Source organism: Ambystoma mexicanum, chromosome 6p, assembly GCF_040938575.1.
Source record: "Ambystoma mexicanum isolate Mex_15411 chromosome 6p, UKY_AmexF1_1, whole genome shotgun sequence".
Taxonomy (NCBI): domain Eukaryota; kingdom Metazoa; phylum Chordata; class Amphibia; order Caudata; family Ambystomatidae; genus Ambystoma; species Ambystoma mexicanum.
Genome location: NC_090935.1, coordinates 371865875 through 371890340, shown reverse-complemented (window position 1 = coordinate 371890340; position 24466 = coordinate 371865875). Strand labels below are relative to the sequence as shown.

The window sequence follows — 24466 nt, the reverse complement described above, 5'->3', positions numbered from 1 at the left end:
TAAGATGCCAGACCCATGATGGAGAACAACAGTTACGGTAAGTAACTTGTTCCTTACACGGTGTAGGTGGGACGAACATCTCCTCCCGGACTTGTATAGTGGTCCTCCCTAAACCCGGGAAAATAACCTGAACAATGCGCCTCAAACAGACCAATATCACTGATCAACGGGGAGGCAAAGATCCAGGATCGAATCCTGGCCAACTGCATTCTTGAAGTGATTGGTTCACTGATCCAATCAGACCAGTGAGGTTTTATGCTCTCGAAGATCCATACGCATGAACCTTTGCCAGGTGCAGTTAGCCATAAACCAGGTTAATCTGATATCAGATCTGCTTGCGCTCCTGGCAGTGGACTTTGAAAAAGTTTTTTGTGCTGGAATTCACTGGGGGAGATCATGGGATGCATGGGGTTTGGAGAAAACTTCCTGGCCTAGACTCGGCTACTTTATAACTCACCCGAGGCAATGGTCAGGGTCAACCTCCAGGGCCTTCCTCTTGCAGCGGTGACGAGACCGGGGTATCTCCTTTTCCCCTTACTGTTCACTTTGGCAATTGAACCCCTCGCTATTAAGTTCAGACCAGACCCAGGGTGTGTAGGATTTACGTGGCCGTGGGAGGGAGGAATGGGTCTCACTCTATGCTGACAACCTCCTGACATACATGAGCAAGCCATGAAGCTCCTGTCAAATTGTCACACAAATACTGACGGAATATCAAATGTTTAGTAGGCTTAAGGCAAGTATGCCTTGTCCCTATCCGATCTCAATGTCCGTCTTCAAGTATTTGGGCATTTAGGTGAGCCCTGGTCTATCAGATTTTGCAGCTGAATCTCTCTCCGGTGCTCGACAGGTTTGCACTCGAAGTAGTACACTAGCAGCATCTCCCTCTGACCCTAGAGGGGAAGATGGCACTCTTTAAGATGTTAACCTTTCCATAGTTCCTCTTTGTGCTACACAACGCTCCACTCCTGGTCCCCAATTTGGTGTTTGCCAGGATTGATGCCACCCTTTGTGGGTTGGGAAGCAGCCATACATCGCCATTAGAACACTGCAGCGCTAAGTGTGGGAGAGGGAAATTGGCCTGCCTGACCACCAGCGATACTATTGGGCTGCGCAACTAGGGCTGTGAATGATTGGGTGCATGGGAGACCCTAGGCAGTCCCACATTGCAATAGAGATCGGATGGATGAGTGGGATGCGGCCCATACAAATGCTATGGGGGGGGTGGCTCTTCCACCGATGCTGCAGCACACTCATCCGGTATGGTATGGTATGGTATGGTATGGTATGGGCTGATGATCACAGATACATAGGCTGGGGGAGCGGGAGGAGCAACCTTGGACCAAACCCTGTGGCACAATGCACTCTTGCTTGAGATACTGAAAATGGGACACTACTGCAGTTGGCGGGACAGTGGGATACATACATTGGTGAATGTGGTGCGGAAGGGACGGCTCTGCACATTTGGGGAGCTATAAAATATGTATGGTCTGCCGGGCAGGTAATACTACCAACACTTATAATTAATTCACCCTGTGGAATCCTAGTTTACATCCGTTGAGAAGATTTCACAATGCTCGCCCATTGAAGCCAAACTCTAACCGGAGCACGTTGTCACCAAGGTCATCTCCACCCTATACCAGGTCCTCAATGCGTTCAGGGCAAAGGAACTCAACCGACTCAAGGAACGTTGGGAAGGAGATGTGGGGGCATTGGCACCCAAGGAATAGGTAGAGGCACTCATGTTTCCGAGAGAGATTCCAATATCCGCTCGACTTATTCAATACAAGCTACTGCACCGAGTGTACTATTTAGAGCAGCGTTGGTCCAGTGGGGCATAACACAGAGCGATAGCTGTCTGAGATGTCGGAATGCGGGGGCACCGTTTTCCACATGATTTGGGGCTGCACACAGATCCAGGTCTTTTTGGAGGAGGGGCTTGCAAAAGCTCTCCATGTTGCTACGGTTCCATGTTCCCTTAGACCCAAAACTGGTGTTGCTTGGTATATGGGGTGAGGCTGGATTCAGTAAATACAGGAAAGTCTTCTTAGCCACAACGATAGACCCGATGAAGACCATTGCAGTAAAGTGGGCAGAAGGCCCACAGGTGAGTCGTTGGATGGCTGAAGTGGATAGTTGTATATCCATGGAGAGACGGGTCTATCAGGCTAGGGGCCAGAAGTTTCAGAAGGTATGCGGTAGATGGGTTGGGTAGTATTGATGGGCATTGATGTTTGTCAGGCGGGCAGCAGGTCTGTGGAGTCAGGCAGCGGGGAGAGCTGCTGCAGCCTCGGTTGAGGTCACAGGCCCCCAGCGTGCCCGGGCTGCCTAAGCAACTTCGCTGCCGATCATCAAGCTCGAACTTCATTGGGAGCCTCTTTGTACTTTACTCAGTATGATATGCCAATGTAGGTCATCATCGTTCACATCTCACAGGGCCATACCATGCTGTAATTCCCCATTATCGCAGAAGTTCTCAGACGGCCATACTTTCTTCCTCGCGTGCCAGACCACTCCCTTAGTGTTGAGGTTTTAATGGGTGCTCCAGTTTAGCCCCTTTATTCATTTTCTTTTTTAAAAAAAGTGTAATTCTTGATTCTTTTTCTTTAAGACAGCTAACCCATAAGATGATTTTCATGGTTGCCATCCCTTTCGCTAGACTGGTGAGTGAGTTGCACGCTCTGTCTGTTAATCCTCCCTACTTGTTTTCTCAAAGGAGAAGGCAACATTGAGAGTTAGACCCTCCTTCCTTCCCAAGCTGGTCTTTGATTATAACGTAGACTGCCATAGAATTACGCCACGCATTCATAGAGAGATTTGTGACCACAAGCCTAATTCCATTCTTGGCCTGACTGTAAATGTTGCATTGCATTACGCACTAACACACTAGCCAATGTTAACTAGTGCCACACCTATACAGAAATGTTAAGATTAGCCTGCGTCATCTTTAGACAGGTGTAACAATGTTAGCATGTACCACACTTAGATGGAATTCTTAACTTTAGCTTGCGTCACATCTAGACGGGATTATGAATATTAGCATGTACCACACTTAGATGGAATTCTTAACTTTAGCTTGTGTCGCATCTAGATAGACATGTGAATGTTAGCATGCGCCACACTTGCATGAAACTGTAAATGATGGTAAGTGCAACACTTGATTGCAATCGTGATCACTAGCCTACCTCACTTGTAGACAGAATATTGAAAATTAGCAACAATGGAATAGTGAATGATAGCAAACATCAGACATAGACATAACTACAAGGACAGCAATGCCAACTAACCAATACACTAACAATTTCATCCCTCTGCATACACTTCTCAAACTCTAACCAAACACAACCACAAGCCTAAAACGCAGCAATCCGCACTAACTTCACTACACTGCAACAACAAAACAAACGCCACATAGACTTGCACAACAGCACACGACGACTACCGACCGTAAAACCCCCTCAAGCTCAGCTGACAGACCCACCGGGCTGAGGCTGCCATCAGCACATCACTGCTCTCTTCACTTTTCCAGCTTATTGCCACTAACTCGCCCTCCCTCCCTCTTTCAGAGCCGCCAGAGCGGCAGGGGACCACTCCGGTGGTGATAGTGTGCGGTACAAATATCCTTTAACATTAACATCTTTCTCAAAAGATACATCCAGCCATCTTCCATCCTCTGCCTCACCCTTCCAAGTCAGAAGATCATTTCCATTAGCTAAATCCAGTGCAGGCCATCTAGTTCTAAGTCTCTCGCACAAGGGAGAGCAGGGCTGATGGCCAACCTTTCGTTAGTTGCACAGGTGCCCGAGCGGGCTGGGCTGTCACGAAAAAGGCCCTATCTTGAGGGATCATTCTCTGCCTCTCGGAATGCTATTATCTGGCCGACCAGGAGTTCCCTGAAGATCTTGGGTCTCATTCCACCAGAGCGTTGGCTGCCGGCTCAGCAACGTGAAATGCCTGTTCTGGGTATTTGCCAAGCAACTATGTGGGCTTCCTTGCACAGACTTGCTAAGCATTACTGCTTGGATTCTATGTCTGGTCAGGATGCTTGTTTTGGCAGAGAAGTCCTACAAAGTTTTCTGATATTTATTATATTTATTGCAACTTGTTAGGCGCTTATACAAAAAGTAAATTGTGTTTCAAAGCGCCCAGAGAGCAAGAGGGAGGGAACATGGTATAGAAAACAATGAATACACTGGAAGATAAAGACGAACCTTTGAGGGCTTGTGAGCGTTCATAGCATGCAGAGAGAGGAGAGGAGAGGGCAAGAGGGAGAGGGGGCGGAGGGGGAGTGCTGGAGTGCCCGTGCTCGTGAGTGAGCAACAGGTGTGAGTGCCCAGTGTAATAGGTGCTAGGGAACTTTCACCTGTAAATAATTATAAATGGGTAAGTGCAGGCCTACAGTGGGAGAGGGAGGGGGAGGGTGGAACTGAGGTCATGGGGCACACTGCCTCTATATGTGCACTTGCCCAAATGTAATGTCCAGGCCATGGCGCAAAGAGAAATCTGGTGGAGCCGCGCAGCGCCCCTGACGGTGGAAAGAATTTTCAAAGATCAGCTTGTGCTGGGATATAGAAATCATAAATGAGTAATCTGTGGGAGGTGGGAGGAACGTCTATCAGAAAGACCATTACCGAAAAGTAAGTAGTTTGTTTTTCTGAATCTTGTTTAGGCAAGGCTGTGAATGAACAGACCATTTCTCAGTGGATTATGCTCTGCGCTTTGGAATGTTAATCTAGGGCAGGGAAAGTAATTACTCCGGGACCATTCAGCAGACAAGTGGCTGCAACTGCTTTATAGAGGGGGATACCGCACACAGGATTCTTGGTCTCAACAGTCTGACTGATGTGAGAGTGAAAGATGAGAAATGTTTGGGAATGCAACCCATTAGACGGAAACCATCATTTACCATGGTAGTGTTCCTTGCTGATGTATTCTCCTTCCGCAGATTCCTCATGCCTTCCAATCCTGCACAGCAATATAAGAGTAAAAAAAAAAATCAAATCAAAGTTACCCTAGTAAGATATTGACTGAGCTGCTAAACCCTCGAGCGAGGGAAGAACTTTGGTCAAGAAGCAAGATGTGCTTTATTTATGTTATGGCGCAATACTTATGGGACCATAGAGGCGCAGTGTCAAATGAGGTTAACGCTGAGCAACACTACGCCCCCTGCTGGTAGAGTTTCCAAGGGCAACTACCGCTGCAGGACTGTCTCCCAAAATGAGGAATTTGTGGGAGGAGAATTCATCAACAAGAAAATTACAGTGGTATGTTTTACCATCCCATATTGCCTGCCGGATGCTTTTATTTTTTTATGTGGAAAACAAGATCAACACAATGAAGTAAAATAAAAACACAAAGCCTGTAGTAGAAGGCTTTGTTGGAGGTGGTATTTGAACCTGCCACTCAATGTCCTAACCACTTTGCAATTCAACGCCAAATGTATGAATCCAGTAGAAGTATTAACATTCTTCCATGTACTCCTACGTCCTGTCCCCTTTCCTCTATACTGTATGGGCGTCCCTTGCTAGAGAAAGGAGACGGAACCTTTTTCCCCAGAAAAATCATCTTCCACTTTAAATGTAGATGTGCATGGCCCTGGGAGCATGCGCTCCCCTGACTCAGCCCACCGGCGACACTCCCCAGTCCTCTTTTCTGCGTCGACTAGAACGGACCGCTTTTACCAGCGCTCCTGGGTTAGGCCTCTGACCTATTCCAGGCGCTCTTCCCCGGAGAAGTCATCTTGTATGTAGTCTTTTTTTCTTTTAATTTATCAGGTACTGCTTTGTCTTCTGGCGCCACGCTCCTCCCCAGTGCCTGTGGACGATAGCGGGCTTCCACAGGTGTCCAGCCTGTGAGAGGCTCTTCCCTACGTCTGACCCCCACGCTCTTTGCCTCTGGTGCCTTGCCCCAGACCACAGCTGGGACATCGCTACCACGTGGTCCACATAGATGGGCAACATCCTTGGGGAAGTCATCGGGGACATGCGCCCCTTGGTACAGCCACTAGCACCCACCGCTTTTCCTCCTTTGGGGCCAACTCCTCTGGGCCCAGCACAGCCTCAGTTGCTCGCGCCAGTGACCATCCCGTTCACAGCAGCTCCGCTGCTGCAGCAGCCTCCGGCGCTGATCATCAGTACGCTACAGCTTCCTGCGCCCAGCAGCCCTCAGACTGCACCAGACCAGCAAGACACAATAGTTGATGCAGATGAGGAGGAGCCCGACACCTCATCAGCCAAAGCCTTTCATGAACGATTGGCTGGCATGGCTGAATATTTGGAGATCCCACAGCCACAGGTGGAACAACCAGAGGCGGGGGTATTGGCAGAAGTTCTCACTACGCCCCATGGCTAGAACAGGAATCCCAATGCAAAAGGACGTGGTGGCGCTTGCCAAAAAAGGATGGCTCAAGCCTCCTTCTACTCAGCCTACCCATCGGCATCTCAACGCCAAATTTAGACAAATGGAAGGGGACCCCCTCTTACTGTTGGCACACCCCCAACTTCACACAGTGATTGCAGCAGCATCCCTCTACTCCAAGGCTCAATCATCCTCTGCTTCTTCAGCCACTGCACTCCTGGGTAAGGAGGAAAAGATCCTGGAGACATTCAGTAAGAAAATCTATTCTAACGCTACTCTGCATTTGTGCCAGTCCAATGCGGATGCCATGTTGGTGGCGGTCAACCAGAGGTTCTAGCAAGAAATGGCAGATTTCCTACCCGAACTCCCTGTACAGAGCCAGGCTCGCTTCAAGGCGGGGCTGGCGGAAGCCAAAATAGTGGCAAGGGACATTATGGAGTCCATGGTGGATCATAACGATACATCAGGTCGTGCCATTTGCATTGCTACTGACATGTGAACAACTGCTTGCTCAGGGCCACTAAGTCCAACCCTGATGTCCCGGAACGTATACTGGACCTTCCTTTCGAGGGAGGAGATCTGTTCCATTTGACCACGGATGAGGAACTCGATGAGAAGAATAGTTTGCATACTGCAAAGTCCTTGTCGATCCTCATCAAGTCCACCGCCAAGGCATATAGCCAGGCACAGCAGCGCTCAGACAACGGTCGGTCCTTTGGCGCCTTCAGGGGCTTCCAAGAGAGACAGTCCAGACAACCGGACAGATCCCCCGAGCCAGCACAGGCGTAAGCAGCACAAGGCAGCGCACAAGGGCTTTTTTCAGTCCGCCTCCTAAACCCAAGCCTCAGAGGGCAAGAAAGCATGACTCATCCATGAGTCTCCTGTGGTGGGCAGGCTTGCCCTTCCCTGTCACCGCTGGCTGTAAGGTTTGCGGACCCATGGATCCTTTCCGTAGTAGTAATAAACAAAATGGACCTTGGTGATGAGGTTGGATAGATACTACTAACAGCAAGTTATCGTACACAAACTTAAATTTATTATCACAAATTCACACATTTATCAACACTGTTTGCTCATCAGATTCATTCCACCATACATACTCAAGCTTACTATCATGCATCCAATGACATAACAAAATATGGGTTTACCCTAAACATCGGACCCTTCATAAAAATCACATTAATGTATCAATTCTGTACACCCATATAAACTATCAGTGTTTTCTTCTGTGAAATAGCAACTACGCTTATTGACATAATCTACTCAGTCGTTACAGAAGGGCTATCAAAATAAGCCTTGTGTTTTTCAGCCTTCTTCAGGATCTGGTCAGGATATCAATATTGGTTCTGGGCAGAAGCCCGCAAAAGTGGAACAAAGGGCTCGACTTGGGTTAGGGTTTCAGAGGCGAACACAAACGCCATTTTAAAACCGAGTCCTGGCAAAAAGACCCAACCGGGGAATAAATATTAAATAACCCGGCGGTATCTTTAACATTGCACCAAAAAGTGGTGCGTTTAAAATGAATGGAAAAATCCCATAGGAAATATTCCGGTGGAATATTTCTCATGGTATCCACTGCCACCAGCCAGAAACTCGACAAGGGGGGACTAGACAGTATCCCCTTGTAAAACACCCAGGGGCAATCGAATTACCCCTACCATTACTTCCACAATATGATGGTCTGTACTGGTTCTGTTCACAATTTAAGACTAGCAAAGCCAATGGTGACTTTACTTGCCCTGGGAGACAGTTGTCAATCCCAGGGTGTGGAGTCTATGTTTGGGGGGTCACTATGACACCCCTGTGTTACTGCACTGAAGGTGCTGTGTAACACACATACCAAAAACACATGAAGCCCTAGGGAGTAAAAGACCCCATAGCCCATAAAACACATTAATTAGTCAAACGACATTCTCAAATCATGCCCAAGTATGGGAGAAAAAGAGTCTCACTCTTAGCAGGAGAAAAAATTAAACCCCAAAAATCCAGAAAAGCTGCTGGGGGACTCACTAGGTTTGGGAAATTAGCCTTTACAGAGAATTCTCCCTAACAGACACATAAGTCGATCATTACAGGCCTCACTTTGGGGGCCAGACACACCTCTCGGTGTGCATTTAATGCCCTTTAATAGTTTTCTCTCACCAGCTTCTTGGGGTTTCCCCTGTCAGTCTCCCCTTGAGGATCATTGAGCGGTCCATGAATTCCTCCTTTTTTGTACAATTTCTCTGAATTCTGAGAAATTGTCCATATTGTAGATTCAGTTTAAGACCATCTGGATGAAAAGTTGAAGAATGTCGAAGGGAATTCTTGTCCGTGGGTTTTCTGTAAAGCGTGGTTTATAATATCGTCTCCGATTTCTGGATAAATAGATCCAGAAAACTCACTTGTGTTAAATCCCTTTCAATGGTGAATCTAATGTGGGGATCACACATATTGATCCATTAAAAAAACTGGAGGGAAATGCTAGACCCTCTCCATATCAGAAAAACATCAATAAATAGTTTCCAGATGACCAATTTATCTCCAAAATGTTGTTGTTTCAGTGTATTTTCTGACTCCAGAATGTATAGATTTTCAAAATTAGCCATGTATAAGTTGCCCATGTCTGGTGCAAATGTTGCACCCATACTCATTTATTTCAATTGTTTGTGTAGCTGCTTTTTAAACAAAAAGAAATGTTCACTCATTGCTAAGCGTGCACATTCTAAAAGTAAGCCGGTTGGCGGTGTCTGTGGCATGGGGCGTTTGTCCAGACATGTACCCAATACTTCCAAACACTCCATTTGCTGAATCGATGTATACAATGATTTCACATACATTGTTACAAAAATGTCGCTCTGATTAATTCTGATATCATGGACCATGTTGATCATGTCAGTGGTGTCTTTGATGTATTCAGGCATTTGCTGCACAAATGGTTTGAGACAGAATTCTGTGTAAATAGATAGGGGTTCTAACAGGGAGTCTATAGCCAACACTATTGGTCTACCTGGTGGGTTTTCCATGCTTTTGTGTACTTTTGGTAGTGCATAAAATGCCCCTTTCTTGGGATGATTTTTGCAGAGGAAAGCACATTCCTCTTTGCTCACCCACTCTTCGTTGGTTGCATGTCTCGTCAGACTCATAATTTCCTTCCGAAGTCTACCCGTCAAGTCTTGATTTCGTTTTTTTATAGGATCCTTCATCTCCCAGAAGTCTGAAGCATTCTGCGTCATATTTGTTAGTATCCATTATGACATCCCTCCACCTTTGTCGGCGTGCTTGATTGTTATATTATGGTTCTCGCATACATTTTTCAGACTTGCTCTTTCTTCTTTCTTCAGATTATATGGATGGTAGTTCCATTTCTTCAGTGCTTCTTGCATGTGCATGCCCACACCATCAGAGCTAAGGCCACGGCGTTAGTTGTCCAAAGACACGTTCCGTGGCAGATTATCAGCAAGGCGACTACGTGGGCTAATCCCTGGGCCTTCTTCAACCACTACTCCTTCGATGCCAGCGCCAGGTTGGACGCAGCATTTGGTCAGGCAGTGTTAAGGAACTTGTTTTCTTAAGAGGGAGAACTCTCCACCCTGGGGCTACATTCAGTTGTAATCGCCCATACAGTATGAAGGAAAGGGTACGAGACATAGGAGTAATTATAGGTTACTCACCGTATTGACTAACATACTCCTAGTCCATAGTCCACTTTCCTCCATACGTCCCACCATCCTCCCCCCTAATAAAACTGGTGTTATTAGGCAATGTTAATATTGTCGACGTGTCAAAGGGGACTGAGGAGTTGCGCCGGTGGGGAGCAGATGCTCCCATGGCCGCGCCCCCACGTGTCTCTAAATTTAAAGAGTAAGATTTTTCTGGTGAAAAAGATTCAGTCTCCCGTCCCTAGCGAGGGACTCCCATATGGTATGGAAGAAAGTGGACTATGGACTAGAAGTAAGTTAGTCACTACCGTAAGTAACTTATCATTTTCAGCATGCGGTCAACTCGGCCAAACCATTGTACTTGCACAGATATGTTTCTTTATAGCAACACACCATTAAGCGAGTGTACCTGGTATTTTTTCAACCCTCTTGACAATGAAAATTCATCCAAAGATCACTGGGAGGGACAACTGATCTCTAATTGCACCACATTTTGCATTGTGTGTTGGCTGATACTTTCAATGGCGGTTACAAGTATAGTGTAATGGATCGGGAGTAAGACTCGGACACAGAGGCATTGTGATGATTTCTATAGACTTTTACTAAAGTAAAAGTAGGGTTGGAGAATGACCTATCACTATGAGGGGTTTCCCTGCCTCAACGAAATTAAAGGATATCCGTGTCAGAATGGACAAAATCCTATCTTGACCCTTACAAGCTAAACTAAAAGAAATGTGCAAAGGGGCAAAGTCTTTCGTTTTGCCATCTGTAGGCTTTCCAATGTTCCAACACAAAATTTAAAAGTTGCGCAAATAAATAAACAATCCAAGTTCCACAAGGTTACACAATCCTCAGGAGGAGGCGCGGGTCATGGGGGTGTCCCTTCCCCTGAATCTCTCAGCTTTCAACCACATCTTTCTCAGAAATATGCAATTATCTAATCCAGGGGGTTTGGGTCCCTTCCCCTAGAATTAACACACTCAAAGCTTCTTTTCCTCTCCTTGACTCGCTTGGCTCTCCACAGTTTAATCACCTTTCCAGGTGGGTTGGTTCCTTCCCCTGGGTTTCATATACTTTCAAGAGACTGCCTTTCCTCCTCTGGCATCTCTTACTTGTATACCTCCTTATTTGTAATTGGGTGTGGGTCCCAGATGCTCAATCACACTGCCTGGTATCCTCTCCTGCCAGGGTTTATTCACTTTGTACTTTGGGTCCCAGAGTCAAAACCGGCTGCCTAGTTTACTCTCGTGCCAGTACTACTACCATGTGTTAAAATTCAGTTCTTTCAGGTACTAGGTCTTTGACCTAGATTCATTTGTCTCCTTTCAAAATCTACTCTGCATCCCAACTCCCTTGCCCTGTGAGTGTCTCTGCCTTCCCATGCTGTGCGGTATACGCCTTGAAGCGCCCTGGTGTCCCAATTCCCCTCTCTGGGCTCACCTGTGTTCTCTGCATCCCTTGGCTTCTCCACCAGGGCACCTCCTCCTTCTGCTGGCATCCCACCTGTCCTCTGGTGTTTGCCGTGCCTGGACCTCCTCCTCGTCCTCGTCAGCAGGTCTGCGTGCAGCAAGATTTTCCCCTCTGGACCTCTCGTGGTGGCGCCCTGCTGCTACGTGCTGTAGTTGGTCTGCTTCTTGCTTCCCGACCTGTGTTTGGTACTGTGGATCTCCATCTCCCTTGCAGGGCTGGGATTGTAAGTCTCCTGCACCTATTGGATGCTTCCATCCACTAGCATGCATCTCTGGTTGAAAGGCTTTTGTGCTCTGCATTACTCTCAACCTCTTCCTCGTCTCAGTGTATTGGCAAAAGTTGTCAAAAAGAGCCCTGTTGTCAGTATAGAGGTTGTTGGACTCTATCTGTACTACAATAGGGCATAAGGGCTTGTGAATTTAGGGGGATGCCATGCCCTGAGTGGAAAGGGTGACATCACAGGATTCATCACATAGTATACAGCAATAGTACTACAACAAATTGGCTTTTGGATCCAAACATGTGGATTTTATGTGCGAGCAGTGGATGAATGCAGTGAATGTAAGTTTTGACTGCTTCCAGCAGGACATGTGGATGAAGCAATAATGAACACGCATGATGGTAAAAATACTTATTTTGCTTGTTGTAGAATGTTTCTTGCTGATCCATTGTTTACATCTTTTAGTCTGTCAGTCAAGAGATGTCCTTTTATTTGGTAATTTGTATATCTTCTGTTTTTTTAAAGGTTGCCCGAATACAGCTTCAGATTCAGGAGACCCTCGCAAGGCAATATTCTCAACATTCTTCAGCACAAGAAGCAATTTCACAGCTCGACTCGGAGTTAATGGACATCACAAAGGTGACAATAGATATCAAGTATACTATAAAGCTCCATATTCTATGTGAAGATGTAGTTCTCCAGCATTGTATCTTTCATGGATTCACATGTTTGAATATTCACATTAGTGTTCTCTTAGAGTTGTTTTGGGTCATCTTGCTCAGGCAGCATCTCCCTTAGCTCCACCCTTGAAGGCCATCTTCAGATGTATTACTAAACGTTGAAGTCTTAGGATTTCAGTACAAGTTATCCTCTTCATTTGATGTTTTTCTCATCCCCTCAGGGTTGTGACCTAGGAAGGGTTGTTCCTTACCCCATTATGGCGATCCAAAGGCTAACTAAAAAATATCTGATCAACATGAAGAATGCTTATACTGCCCCAGTCATGATGATGACTGGTCTTCCTTCTGCCACTCTGTTTCTAGAAAGACCCTCAAGGATCAACACAGAAGGTTTAGTGGCTTAGCTGGATGAGGGGACAGTGGCCTTGGATTAGATTTCTGGCCGGAGTCATGCTGCACTCTGCCAAAGTAGCGCTTAAGAGGTTGAGATCCCACGGGGAGGCTTACTGTGGGAATAGGGGGAAAAAAAGGCTTTCCAGCCATGCTCAGACTATGCCGGAAAAGGTAGCCGTACCACCACCAGCATCATCTAATAAGCAACCAAGATCAACAAAGTTCAAGGTATTGCTTTGTTGACGTTTTCCATGTCCATTGCTCCTCTTTCATCCACAAAACATTAGTCGATGCAGCTTACTCAGCTGACTGTCCCGTCAACACCTTTCATGTTGACAATCCATAAACACAAGTGTTCATTCACCATGCCATCGACGACCTTGTCCGCCACTCCGTCAACGACTTTGTAGTTGTCCACTCAGTCGTCAATTATCTCGACAACGATCAAGACCGGGTCTACTACCACGATAACTTTGTCGATGGCAAGAGCTCAGTTGACATGGACAAGTGTCTTGTCAGCGATTAAATCTTTGCCTTTCATCTTTGATTTTCTCAACAGCATCTATGGGTCCTCGGTTTGGTCCACAAAAAATGTTGTTCACATTGGTGCCGCAAGTCCCCTGTGCTATTCCCGAAGGTGTTTTTTCAGATATCGAGGACGACCTCACATCTTTGGCTCAAACTCAACCACTTTCTTAGCTACTTCGTACTACTTGTGCACCTACTGCTCCTCGACCAATGTCGGCTCCCAGTCACTCGGAAGCCCACTATCAGTTGATGGATATCTTCTCTAGGGCAGACACTGGTTTTGTTATTGCAGTCCAGAGTCCCTGTCTTTTCGACTGTTTCTCCTCTACTGGATCTGCCTTCTGCTCTGCCTAGATGCCGTCGCTTCACCTCTCCAGCGGCTTCTCAAGAAGGGGCATCGACTCACACTGCTACCATTGATAATAAGTTAGACTTGATCTCTGTGGATGGTGAATGTTAGGCAGAATTATATGCAGAACCCTTTGGGAACACCACACGCAATTAAGACTACAGGTGACCATACAAATTCACCTTTGGTACTAGCCTGTACTACACAGTTAAAGTGGTAGCAATGGCTGAGCAGCCAGACTTATCTCAAGAGTAAGTGAGCAGTATCAGATAGTTAAACAAAGGACAGCAATTACTATGATTCAGGCAAACACTGACTCAAGGTTTTCAAGTAAAAGCATGTACATTTATTTTACTCTTGAGTTGCATAACATTACACTATTGAAAGCAGTTTAAAAATCACACTCTTAATACACCACACCACTTCCCTTAAATTCCAGACAAGTTAAGCTCACAAAATGAAGTAGGGGCAAAATGGCACTCCAGCAATTTAAAAGTGAGGGAAAGACAAAGTTAATAGAAATTAAATCACACCAACAGGTAAGTACCCAGGGCAATTGAACAAGAGGAACTACAGTGATAGAATCAGGTAGATTGGGCCAAAGTCAATGGGTCAAAAGTCTTGTGGTCAAGATCACACAGTTCAGGGTAGTTAGCGGTAAAGTACATGCCACGGATTCCGGACAAGGTGGTTTGGCAGAAAAGTTAGTTCAATGAGAAGAGAAGGACAAGCCCTGGGGTTGGAGAAGGATTTCAAACACTTTCATCGCGGTTGAACGAAACGAACAACTGGATTTGCACAGTACCATAAAACAGAGAGGAAGCTGTAGCTGAGGCGGACGTTCCTGGTAGTTTCTGCAGGCTCACGGTTCCTGAAGCGACTGTCGGACTGACAAGAAGTAGGAAGACTGGAGGGTCCTGCACTACCCATGGAAGAAACCAGCAGCAGAGCAAGCAACAAATAAAAGGCGCACTCCTTAAAACTCAAGCAGGGTCTGACCTTCTTGGCTATCTGGCCCACTGTAGCTCTGTACAGTGTATTCGACCAGAGGAGGGGTCCTGGCTTGCAGTTTGGGCAAACTGGTTGGTCCCACCAGCTGAAGGGAAGAAGTTTCCTGGAGGATCTTCTCTGTTGTCGGATTCTGATGATTCGGACCTTCAGCAGGGCTTCACCGGGCGGTTCATTCGTTGTAGGGGTCCTCTTCCATCAGCTCCTTGTTGGTTCTTTCGTTCCAGTGTCGACTCTGCCTTTCCAGTCCCAGAGACCTGCTTTTTATGCAAGTTTCCCCCATTCATACAGCCTAGCTGTCAATCACACAGCAAGGTGGCTGCCCTGGCAAGGACAGTCCCCTCAGCGAATCAAACAGGAGTGCGACTTGGTTTACCAAGGGAACACATGGCCGAGGTCCGAAGATCCCTCCCTCACATCCTGCCTACCCAGACTTTCAGACACCTTAAGGAGGGCTTCTGTGCAGAAGCACGCGAAAAGACGGCGAACAAAGGAATCATCCCCGGTTTGGCGCATAGAGTAAAGCTCGAGAAAGACTTTAACAAAAAGAAATGACAAATAAATAAATCCAGTCGGAGCCAAAATAAAATGTATGTGGTCAAGCGGGTTTATGTTCGAGGCTAATATAATAGCCTAAAACAATACCATGGTTATATAAGATAACGGCGGTAGAAAAGGTAGGGTAATTACCACTGCCACCAGCCAAGTCTTGATGTAAAGGGAGCGAAACAATGCTCCAAGAGACACAGACAAAAAGGGATAATAAGTAACCCTTTCCAATACTCCATGTAAGATGGGGTGTACTGGGTCTGTGGTTTAAAGTGACTAAAATAAAGTTAATGGCAACTTTACCTATTCTGGGGGACAGTAGTCAACCCCAGAAAATGTAGTCGGTGGGAAGTCTCAAAGACAACCCTGTGTCACTGCACTGAAGGTGCTGTGTAACACACATGAAAATATGAGGCCATGGAGTAGGTGAGGCTCCAGTACCCATGATCACACACATGGTAAAAACACACACAGCAAAACACATGTAAGAGCAGGGAAAAGGCTCACACTCTTAACAGGAGAAAAGAATAAACCCTAGAAATCCAGCAAAGCTGCTGAGGGACTCATTAGGTAAGGGAAATCGGCCATTTATGAGAATTCTGCCTAACAGTGAACCCTCTGCCTCTCCCCACCCTCCAAATCAAGGATTCATTCCCTGACTAAATTGAGTCATTTCATATCATGTCAAGAGCCACTATCTGTTGGACCTGCTTCCTACTGAGCCAAGAAAATGTAGCTTCATGTTTCAGTGAAGGGAACACACTCAAAAGACCGTCATTTCCATTCCAATATTGGGCAACATCTGGGAGGGATGTCTCCTGACCATGAAATGAAACCCCACTCAAAGCCCCTTCTAAAAAGGACTGGTTTGAAAAGAACTACAGGGTACCTGGCAATTCCCCTAAATGCCTGTGTACCTAACGGAGCCCAGATTCCGTGGTTTCTTTAGCTGCTCGTAAATGCTCTGCCAATCCATCTTTGCTGTGTAATGTGCCTAAAGTCAAGGAAGGGCCACAACTAGATGAATTTGGCAAGTGCATTCTGTCCACATCAAACACCACAATGAAGACCACAAACACTGTGAAGTACTTTAAGTACTGTTTACTGGTGTGGCGGGTTGACAGTGTGTGGATTCGTGAGCTTGTCTTCACCGGAGCTCCGATTGTTTCAGCGCAGCTCTTCCTTCGATGTGCAGGCGAACGTCCGACGGGAGGACGTCTTTCTAAGCTACACAGAAAAGCCTGACTGATTGAAAGTAAAGAAGGTGACTGTTTTTTTGTGCACGTAGTGCTTGTTGTGCACATAGCGAATTTTTGTAAACAGAGTGTAAGTTTTGTTAAGTTTTGTGTCAACGCGCTGAAACATCTTTTTCTTTTATTCATTTTAAGGTCCTGTGACCCACGGACTCTGCCCCCCTGGCGCCTCCACCCCCTCTGGCCAAGTTAATTTCCCACAAAGCAGCGCACCCGCGCGCGTTCTGTGAAGTACTTTAAGTACTGTTTACCGGTCACGGTGCACGGCGCAGGGTTCAGAGTGTGTGAAAGTAATAGATTTAGTCGCTCTGTAGGTAGTTTTCAAGCTACTTGGTGGTGTGGTGGGAGGTTGGTTGTTTGTTGGTTTTCCCTGCAAAAATATTTTTTTTTGTTTTTTCGCTTCCAGGGCAGGTTCACTGGGTGTAGAGGGAAGTTATAATTAACTTTTTGTTCGGCAGAAACCTGCTTTTTGTTAGACAGAAACCTGTGCAGTTCCCTTAGGGACCACTGCAAAAAGTTTAGGACTACAGGAGTTAAAAGTAAACCCAATTGGTAGCAGTCCGCACCACCCAGATTAACTGGTAGCTGTGGCTGAGCAGTCAGACTTCTCTCAAGAAGAGTTAGGCAGTATACAGAGCATACGCAATAGGGCAGGTAAACACAGTAGAACAAGCAAACACTGACCAGAGCTTTGGTGTAGAAGATATATAATTATTTATTTAAAAACACATCTAAGAAAACACACTGGCACTAATCTCAAGCACGTTCAAAATCACAGTCACTAAAGTATATACACTCCCTTACAAGAATATTTAGACAAGTCTTAAGTAAAGCCCCACTTATTTTCAGACAGCGGTGAGCGCTTAACGCAGATGGCACTCTAATAATTCGGTTTAAAAGGGAGAGAAAGGTAGAGCATAAATTGAAACAGATCCCAACACTTTCGAAAGAACACAGCAAGAGAGGAAGGCAGAATCAAACCGTGAAGGTAGAGTTCAGAAAGCCGGATCCACTTTAAGAGGATCAGAACGAAATGTGTCCAAGGTCACATGGTTGAAAAGTGCACAAAAGTCTCAAAGGTTCAGAAAGAAGTTGGACCAAAAGAAAGGGACCAGTTAGATGGTCAAGAGGCCAGCCCAGTCCAGAAGGTTAAGTATTTACTGTCACCTTGTAGCAATCTATAGAAAGGGAGGCCAGGCGGACACAGTACCTTGAAATGGTGAGAACACTCCAGTGGGGGCAGTTGTTCCTGGCAGCGGTTGCGAGTCGGTGCTTCGTCCAGCAGAAGAGAAGATCTCGGCGGGGAGGAAAGCAGGAGGTCGTGCTGCCAGGGAAGAAACCAGCCGTGGAGTTGCTCGATTAAAAGGAGTGGTCCCTTCTTTCGCGGTTCAGTGGTAAGTGGCTATCCGGTTGCCGGGGTGCTTGGCACGGGCAATTCAACCACTAGATGTCCTGGTAGGAGAAAAAGGAAAGCGAACTGGTTGTCCCCACCAGCTCAAGGTTAAGAGACTCTCGGGCAAGAAGATCTCCTCTGTCGTCGGGAAGTGGTGAGACGGTTCAGCAGGGCTCCACCGGTGGTGTCGTCGTTGCAGGTCGGCTCAGCTTCTCCCTCTTCGGATTCTCAGGTCCTGTGGCGACTTCTGAAGTTCCAGTCCCCAAAGCCCTGCTTTTATGCAAGAAACCCCCATTCATTCAGCCTAGCTATCAATCAAACATGCTAAGTGGTGAGCCGGCCGGCTCACCACTTGGGCCAATCACACAAGAGTGCGACTTGAGTTGCCAACGCAACTCAGTCCAGGGTGCCTAAACCCCCTTCCACATCCCCTGTGGTGCCCAGACAGAGTGGTACCACTTTTGGAGGCTTCTGTGGAGAAGCCCGCCAAAAGGTGGAACAAAGGGCTCGACTTGGGTTGGAGTCACAGAAGAGAACACAAACGCCATTTTAGAATCGGGTTCTGGCAAAATATACCAACCAGTGAATTAATATTCAATAAATAACCCGGCGGTATGTTCGAGGCTATTGGAATTAAATAATTAAAGTTGGTAGCCTCGAACAATGGGAAAATCCCATAGAGATATATTTGCGGTCGAATATAAAAAGTAGTATCCACTGCCACCAGCCAAAACTCGATCAGGGGGGACGGAGACGTGCCCCCTCGAATAACAGACCCCGGGGCAATCGGATTGCCCCGACCAGTACGTCCACAATATGATGGTTTGTACCGGTTTCTGTTAATAATTTGGGACTAGTAAAGCCAATGGTGACTTTACATGCCCTGGGAGACAGTAGTCAGTCCCAGGGTATGGAGTCTATGGTGGGGTGTCACTATGACACCCCTGTGTCACTGCACTGAGGGTGCTGTGTAACACACATAGTAAAAACACATCAGACCCTATGGAGTAAAAGACCCCATAGCCCATAAAACACATTAACCGTCAAAGGAACCCCTCAAATCATGTCCAAGAGTGTGAGGAAATGAGACTCACTTTTGGCAGGAAATCCAGCAAAGCTGCTGGGGGACTCACTAGGTTAGGAAATTCAGCCTAAACAGAGAATTCTCCCTAACACTTTTCAAAGTATATTCCTTCATTGACTTAATTGACTTATAAGTACCACCGCATAATCGGCTGTAGTTCTATTTGAATTTTAATTCACCCCTTGTACCCTATGGAGACTACCCTTAGAAATGGTAAAAAAACGGAAGGATTGCTCTTCCACATTCCAACCCAATCTTGAATCTCCAAAAAACATAAACAAAAAAAAGTCCTGTTTCGCTAAACGGGAAACTCTTTTCTTTCAATGCCTGCGCATATTGAAGAAACTATACCAGTTAATGAGGAAAGCTGTAATCCCGAGACACAAGATAACAAACTTCCTGTAAAAGATCTATGCTCACTAAAAAAAAAAGCAAACAGACATTACGCGAGATCCGTTTGCGGTAGCAACTCATTTGAACACAGATCACAAAATCATTGCTGAGATATACGAAAATACTCTCCTGTGGCAGATATCTCCATGCTTGCACCTGTAATAATGGCAGATCTTGACAAGAGAGTACGGCTGTCTCTTGGTCCTTCAAAGCCTGTCGCCATAAATGGGAACTATGGAGAACGTTTACTTTCACAAGTCCAATGTAAAGGACCCTATGAGTCCCTTGCGCGATCATGAAAATAATGATTCCAAATTAGCACAGAAATTGCAATTTCCCATCACTGGTTCCCCTACTGCAAAGTCTCTGACTGAAACAAAACCTCTAAACCATATGCCTGCGCAAAGGAATGTGAATTCATCCATACCTGTTTTTAACTTTTCTAATTTGCCTGAAGATCCGCTCACTCAAGAAAATATTGAAGAAGAACTGACTGAGCAAAATATTCGTGAGTTTCCTGTCCTCACAAGAATTCTAAATTTATTAGATCGAGGGCATGAATTTTCTCATCTGTTGCTGCGGGAGTTAAAAATTGATTTGAATACCAAAACTGCAAAATTAATGAAAATAGAAGGATATATTTTAGCTCAGGAGGCATGTCACAAACATCACTTGAATTGCCCCGAAAGGGCGGCTTCAATTGTAAAATAAAAGTAAATAAACAGAACTCTAGAGCTAGAAAAAATGGATAAGGGATCTCAAACATCGGTCGATCCCCTCCTTCTAAATGGTGTTCCTGTTACTTTCGCACAAAAAATACATGATAAAGATGATGCAGCGAAGGTTACCACGAACAAACCCTTTCATGAGCCAATTGACTTTATGGAGGTTGCAAGATTACAACACGAGCGGATATTACAGGTTGAAAAAATCCTAGTACAGATGAATCCTAAAGAAAATATTCTTGAGAAGATTGTGTCTACTGAAGCATCAGAGACAAAACTGATTACGAATGATATTACGAGCAAACCATTACGCGAACCTATCGACTACAGGGATGTTGCAAGATCACAACATCAAAGGATTCTTCAGGTTGAAAATATCCGAGTACAGATGAATCCTAAAGAGAAAAATCTTGAGATGATTGCTCCTGCAGAAGCTTCAGAGACAAACTTGATTACGAATGGACAGACTCCAGACAGTCCTTCTATTCTTAAGATCATCGAACAAGATAAACTCCTTGAAATTCAAGAAAAAGAAACGGCTTCGAGAGAAAACTTTTACTTTATTTCAAGAAAAGCTAAAAAGAATCATCAGAAAGCCTTAAAAAGGAGACACGAAAATAACGGGACTGCGTCTTTCGCAGAAAAAACAGCAATAGTGAAAAACCTAGAAATTATCGGTTTGCGACAAGAACCAAACAAGTAAAGGCAAAAATTCTCAAAACGTTACGCCACCTGAGCCAAAGTTACATTTAAGTGAGCTGAATGAGGAAAGCAAAAGACTCTTGCAGATTAGCTCTAAAATCAATAACGGGAAGAGCTCTGAACAGTTGGTAAATATAAATAAAGGCTCTAAATTGATGGCATGTGACTTGGAAGTGACTGTCTCAAAAGTAAATTCACCAATGCAAAATGACCATAATCCTAGTCCACCCATGTTAAGACAGCCAAATCTAACTTCGTTTTTCACAGATATCTCGGTGAAGAAAACGGATACCTTCTTGAGAAACAATATAAATAATGAAAAAAAGAGGGAGCCTTGAGCTGAGGATGGAGCCGTCTGCAGCAGTCTGTCTACTCTGTTGTTTGTGGGAGGTCCCACTTAAACTCAGCATACACCGCGGAGCGGTGAGCGGAGCCTTGAGCTGAGGATTGAGCAGTCTGCAGCAGTCCGCGGCAGATTCCCGGCACATTCCCGGCTGTCGGCGGCAGATTCCCGGCTGTCGGCGGCAGATTCCCGGCTGTCGACGTGCTTGTCCTTATGGAGCCCGTTGTTGAAACTGTAAATCTAACCCCAGAACTTTCCTATCTGACGACTTCTGTTGGGTCAGCTTTGGAAGCACGGAGACTCAGGAGCAACCGCAAGGTTCCAGAATCCCATGTACTCCTTGTACAGAAGTCCTTAACCAGAAAAGCGAAGGAGACAAGGACTGGTATCAACCCGCCCTCTATCATAACTATTTCACCAAACAAAGTCACAGAAATGGCAAAACCACAGTTTGATTTTGAAAATCCCTTCGACATTACTCGGCGCTCCCCATTTCTGTCTCCCATTAATCCCTCCATCACTAATCCATCGGTGGAGCCTGTGGAGATTATGACTGCCACAAGTCATTTCAACTTTTCTGTCGCTGTTGCCGAAAAAACGGCATTAACACTCTGCAACATCCCATCTGTTGCTTCGCCCCATGCAGAAGACCCGATCATGCCTCCGACCCTTCCCATCTCACCTGTGTTGTGGGCCGCTGCGCTGGAGGTGTGCCCCTCCCCTGGGGGAACATGCGAGTCGCGCTCACCGCGACTGAATCCCGAGGCGACGATTTTCTCTTCCTCCCCTTGTGCGGCTTCTTCTGTCCAGCCTTACCGCCAGCCCCCCGGGGTGGCGAGTGGAGCGGAGGCCGTGACTGTTGGAGGGCGGCCGGCCGCCGCCCCTGAGCTGGTTGCTCCACCAGGGGAGCGACGTGATATCGCGTCTGCGGGAGTTAGCCTGCCTCCCGGAGGACAAGCTCCGGGCCAAGAACCAACGAAGGCAAACGGTTGGAGGGTTCCGCCAGGGGAGGTGGATTTCCCCTCCCCCGCAGCAACTAAGCTCAACCACCTCCACCATTTACAAACCGTGGAGGATACGACTGAAGGCTTGCAGGGCCGTCGACTAGACATCTCTTCTACCAGCATTACCAACGTGAGGCCAGTAAGTACGACGGTACTAGCACAAATCCATGTACCATGGAGTCCTAGCACGGACTCGCAAAAGCAAAAAAACGAAGGCCTGCAGACTGAAACCGAAAAAATGGGCAATAATACACCATCGGGGAAGCCCCTATCCCAACCCTCGGAACGACATAGAAACAACGAAATAAATGTTCAAAATGTGCCAATACCCATAGAGGCACCTTCTACTATTCCAAAAAAATCTTCTGCTTCCTTACCAAGACAACTACCTGCTGAAAAAGACTCTAGCAACACTATAGAAGCGGATTGTTTTGCACCACAAAACCTCAAAATCCCTAAAAACCAAAAATCAAAAAGTCTAGTTTCTCTTGACAAAGTCGATAAAGCCGCAAAAACATCGCGTCAAAAACCGTCGAAAGAATCCAGTTCGTGTTTTCAGAATATACAATCCTCAAAACTCAAAAAAAAAATCCTTAACAAAAAAAAACCTTCCACACCTGCTTCTATCAATTGCACTTAAAGACTTTTTTAAAAGACAATGCAAAAGAAAACTGGACCAAGTACATGAACTTTCGGACGCCGAAATCCTTGAAGCTATCCAAGATCTCCCCCCAGTGTCCAAAGTAAGGAAAGTGATAGAAACAACAAAACAAAAGTCATTTCGTTCATCCACAAACGACGAAATCTCATTGGAAAAAAAGAAGGACCCCAAAGGAGTTTCAAGATCTACGGACGCTCAAAATTCGTCCATAGTAAATCTTCCTGGAGAGATCACGGATCATGGTACACCAATAAAAAGGATTCCAGAAGGTCTGCCCAAAACAAACCCAATACAACCAGAATTGCAAATACAAATACTCAGTAGCATTAAAGACACTACAGACCAAGCTCAGAACGGATCTGCACAACCCCGAGCCGTGGAGAGCTCACCAAACGAAACATCACCCTTAAGAGCAATCTCGGTATTGTTGCCACCCTCCATCCAATACCGACCTCCTGGCCGTCTAGCAGTCGACCAACTGGAACCCGATAATTCTTTGCCACAACCAACAAACTTGAAAAGAGCAGCTCAGACAGATGAAAGCTTTGCACTATTAATGCCATCATCGCCGCTTAGATCAAGAGATCGGTCGCCACCTAAAAATAGGAGGCTTAGCGAAATATCTACACCTTGTACCAAGGAAGCCACTCCGAAAAAACCTGACCTTACAACTATCATGTCTGCTATAACAATAGCATTGGCACCCTTTGGAAAACTGTATGAGAACATTAGTGATTCCTTAAAAGATCACATTACAGTTACAGCAATGATGCACACTAAATTGATCTTTGTTGAAGGTTTTATAACTGCCTTGGACCAAAGGAATAAGATACATAGCGATACCTGGGACTTAAAACTAGCCGTGCTAGACGAACAGATCAATTTTCTAAAATCTACTACCGGAGCTAAAAAAAATCTCGATTGATCAAGAAACCCAGACAGCGCTACCACCTACATCCATAGAACTCGCGCCGGTGTTTGCAAGATCAATTGACAAGCTCCCCCGCATACCAAATAAAGCACCCAAACCTGCTTCACCCAGTGAGGGGCCTCAAAAAGAGGCGCCCGTAGGGAAACATCCTGTGTTGAAACTTGCTTTGGGTGCCCAACAAGATTATTTCCAGTTGAAAACAGTGTCCGCTCTCGATTTAGTGTTAGCGCCAAAAAAATCGCCTAAAAACAAACAAAAAATGCTCGATGGAAACCAGGCTACACTACCCCGGAGCGAAAGCAAAGTCAACATAGAACCGTATTCTATGCCTTCCCCCAGGACCTGTGAGGAATTTCTGTCTCAAAGCCCTTTGATAGATCTAACGCAACATTGGGATACTATAGAAAACACAGAACTGCAAGCAGAAAGTGTATCTAATTCAAAGTTCGAAACATCTAATGAACCCCCTGGATCTAAGAACGACAAACTTATGGTGACATCAACTAATCTCAATCCGGAGAGAAGGGCCAAAATTACAACAATACTGCCTCTACATCTTCAGAATCTACACCAAAAGGAGATCTCAAAACATGTGGCAATCTTTTCTGAGCAAAGACATGTCAAACAACGCAAACTGTCAACCACAAAACTGAAAGAGACGCCTCTAAGTTCTCATGCTTTCATAACAACAGCTACCCGTCTATTCAAAATAGAATAAAAAATTATGGACGATCATTATATGATTCTGAATAGAAGAACAGTACTTAAGATCCTAAAACAAG

General features: G+C 45.8%; 1 protein-coding gene across 1 annotated transcript in view; it reads left to right on the top strand.

The window, feature by feature from the left end:
• The window catches only part of NUP155 (nucleoporin 155), a 1628423-nt gene that overhangs the window by 1280075 nt on the left and 323882 nt on the right, over positions 1-24466 (top strand). Inside the window, exon 30 of the mRNA XM_069627148.1 lies at positions 12214-12327. Within this exon, the coding sequence (XP_069483249.1) occupies positions 12214-12327 (114 nt within the window). The remainder of the gene's footprint in view (positions 1-12213; positions 12328-24466) is intronic.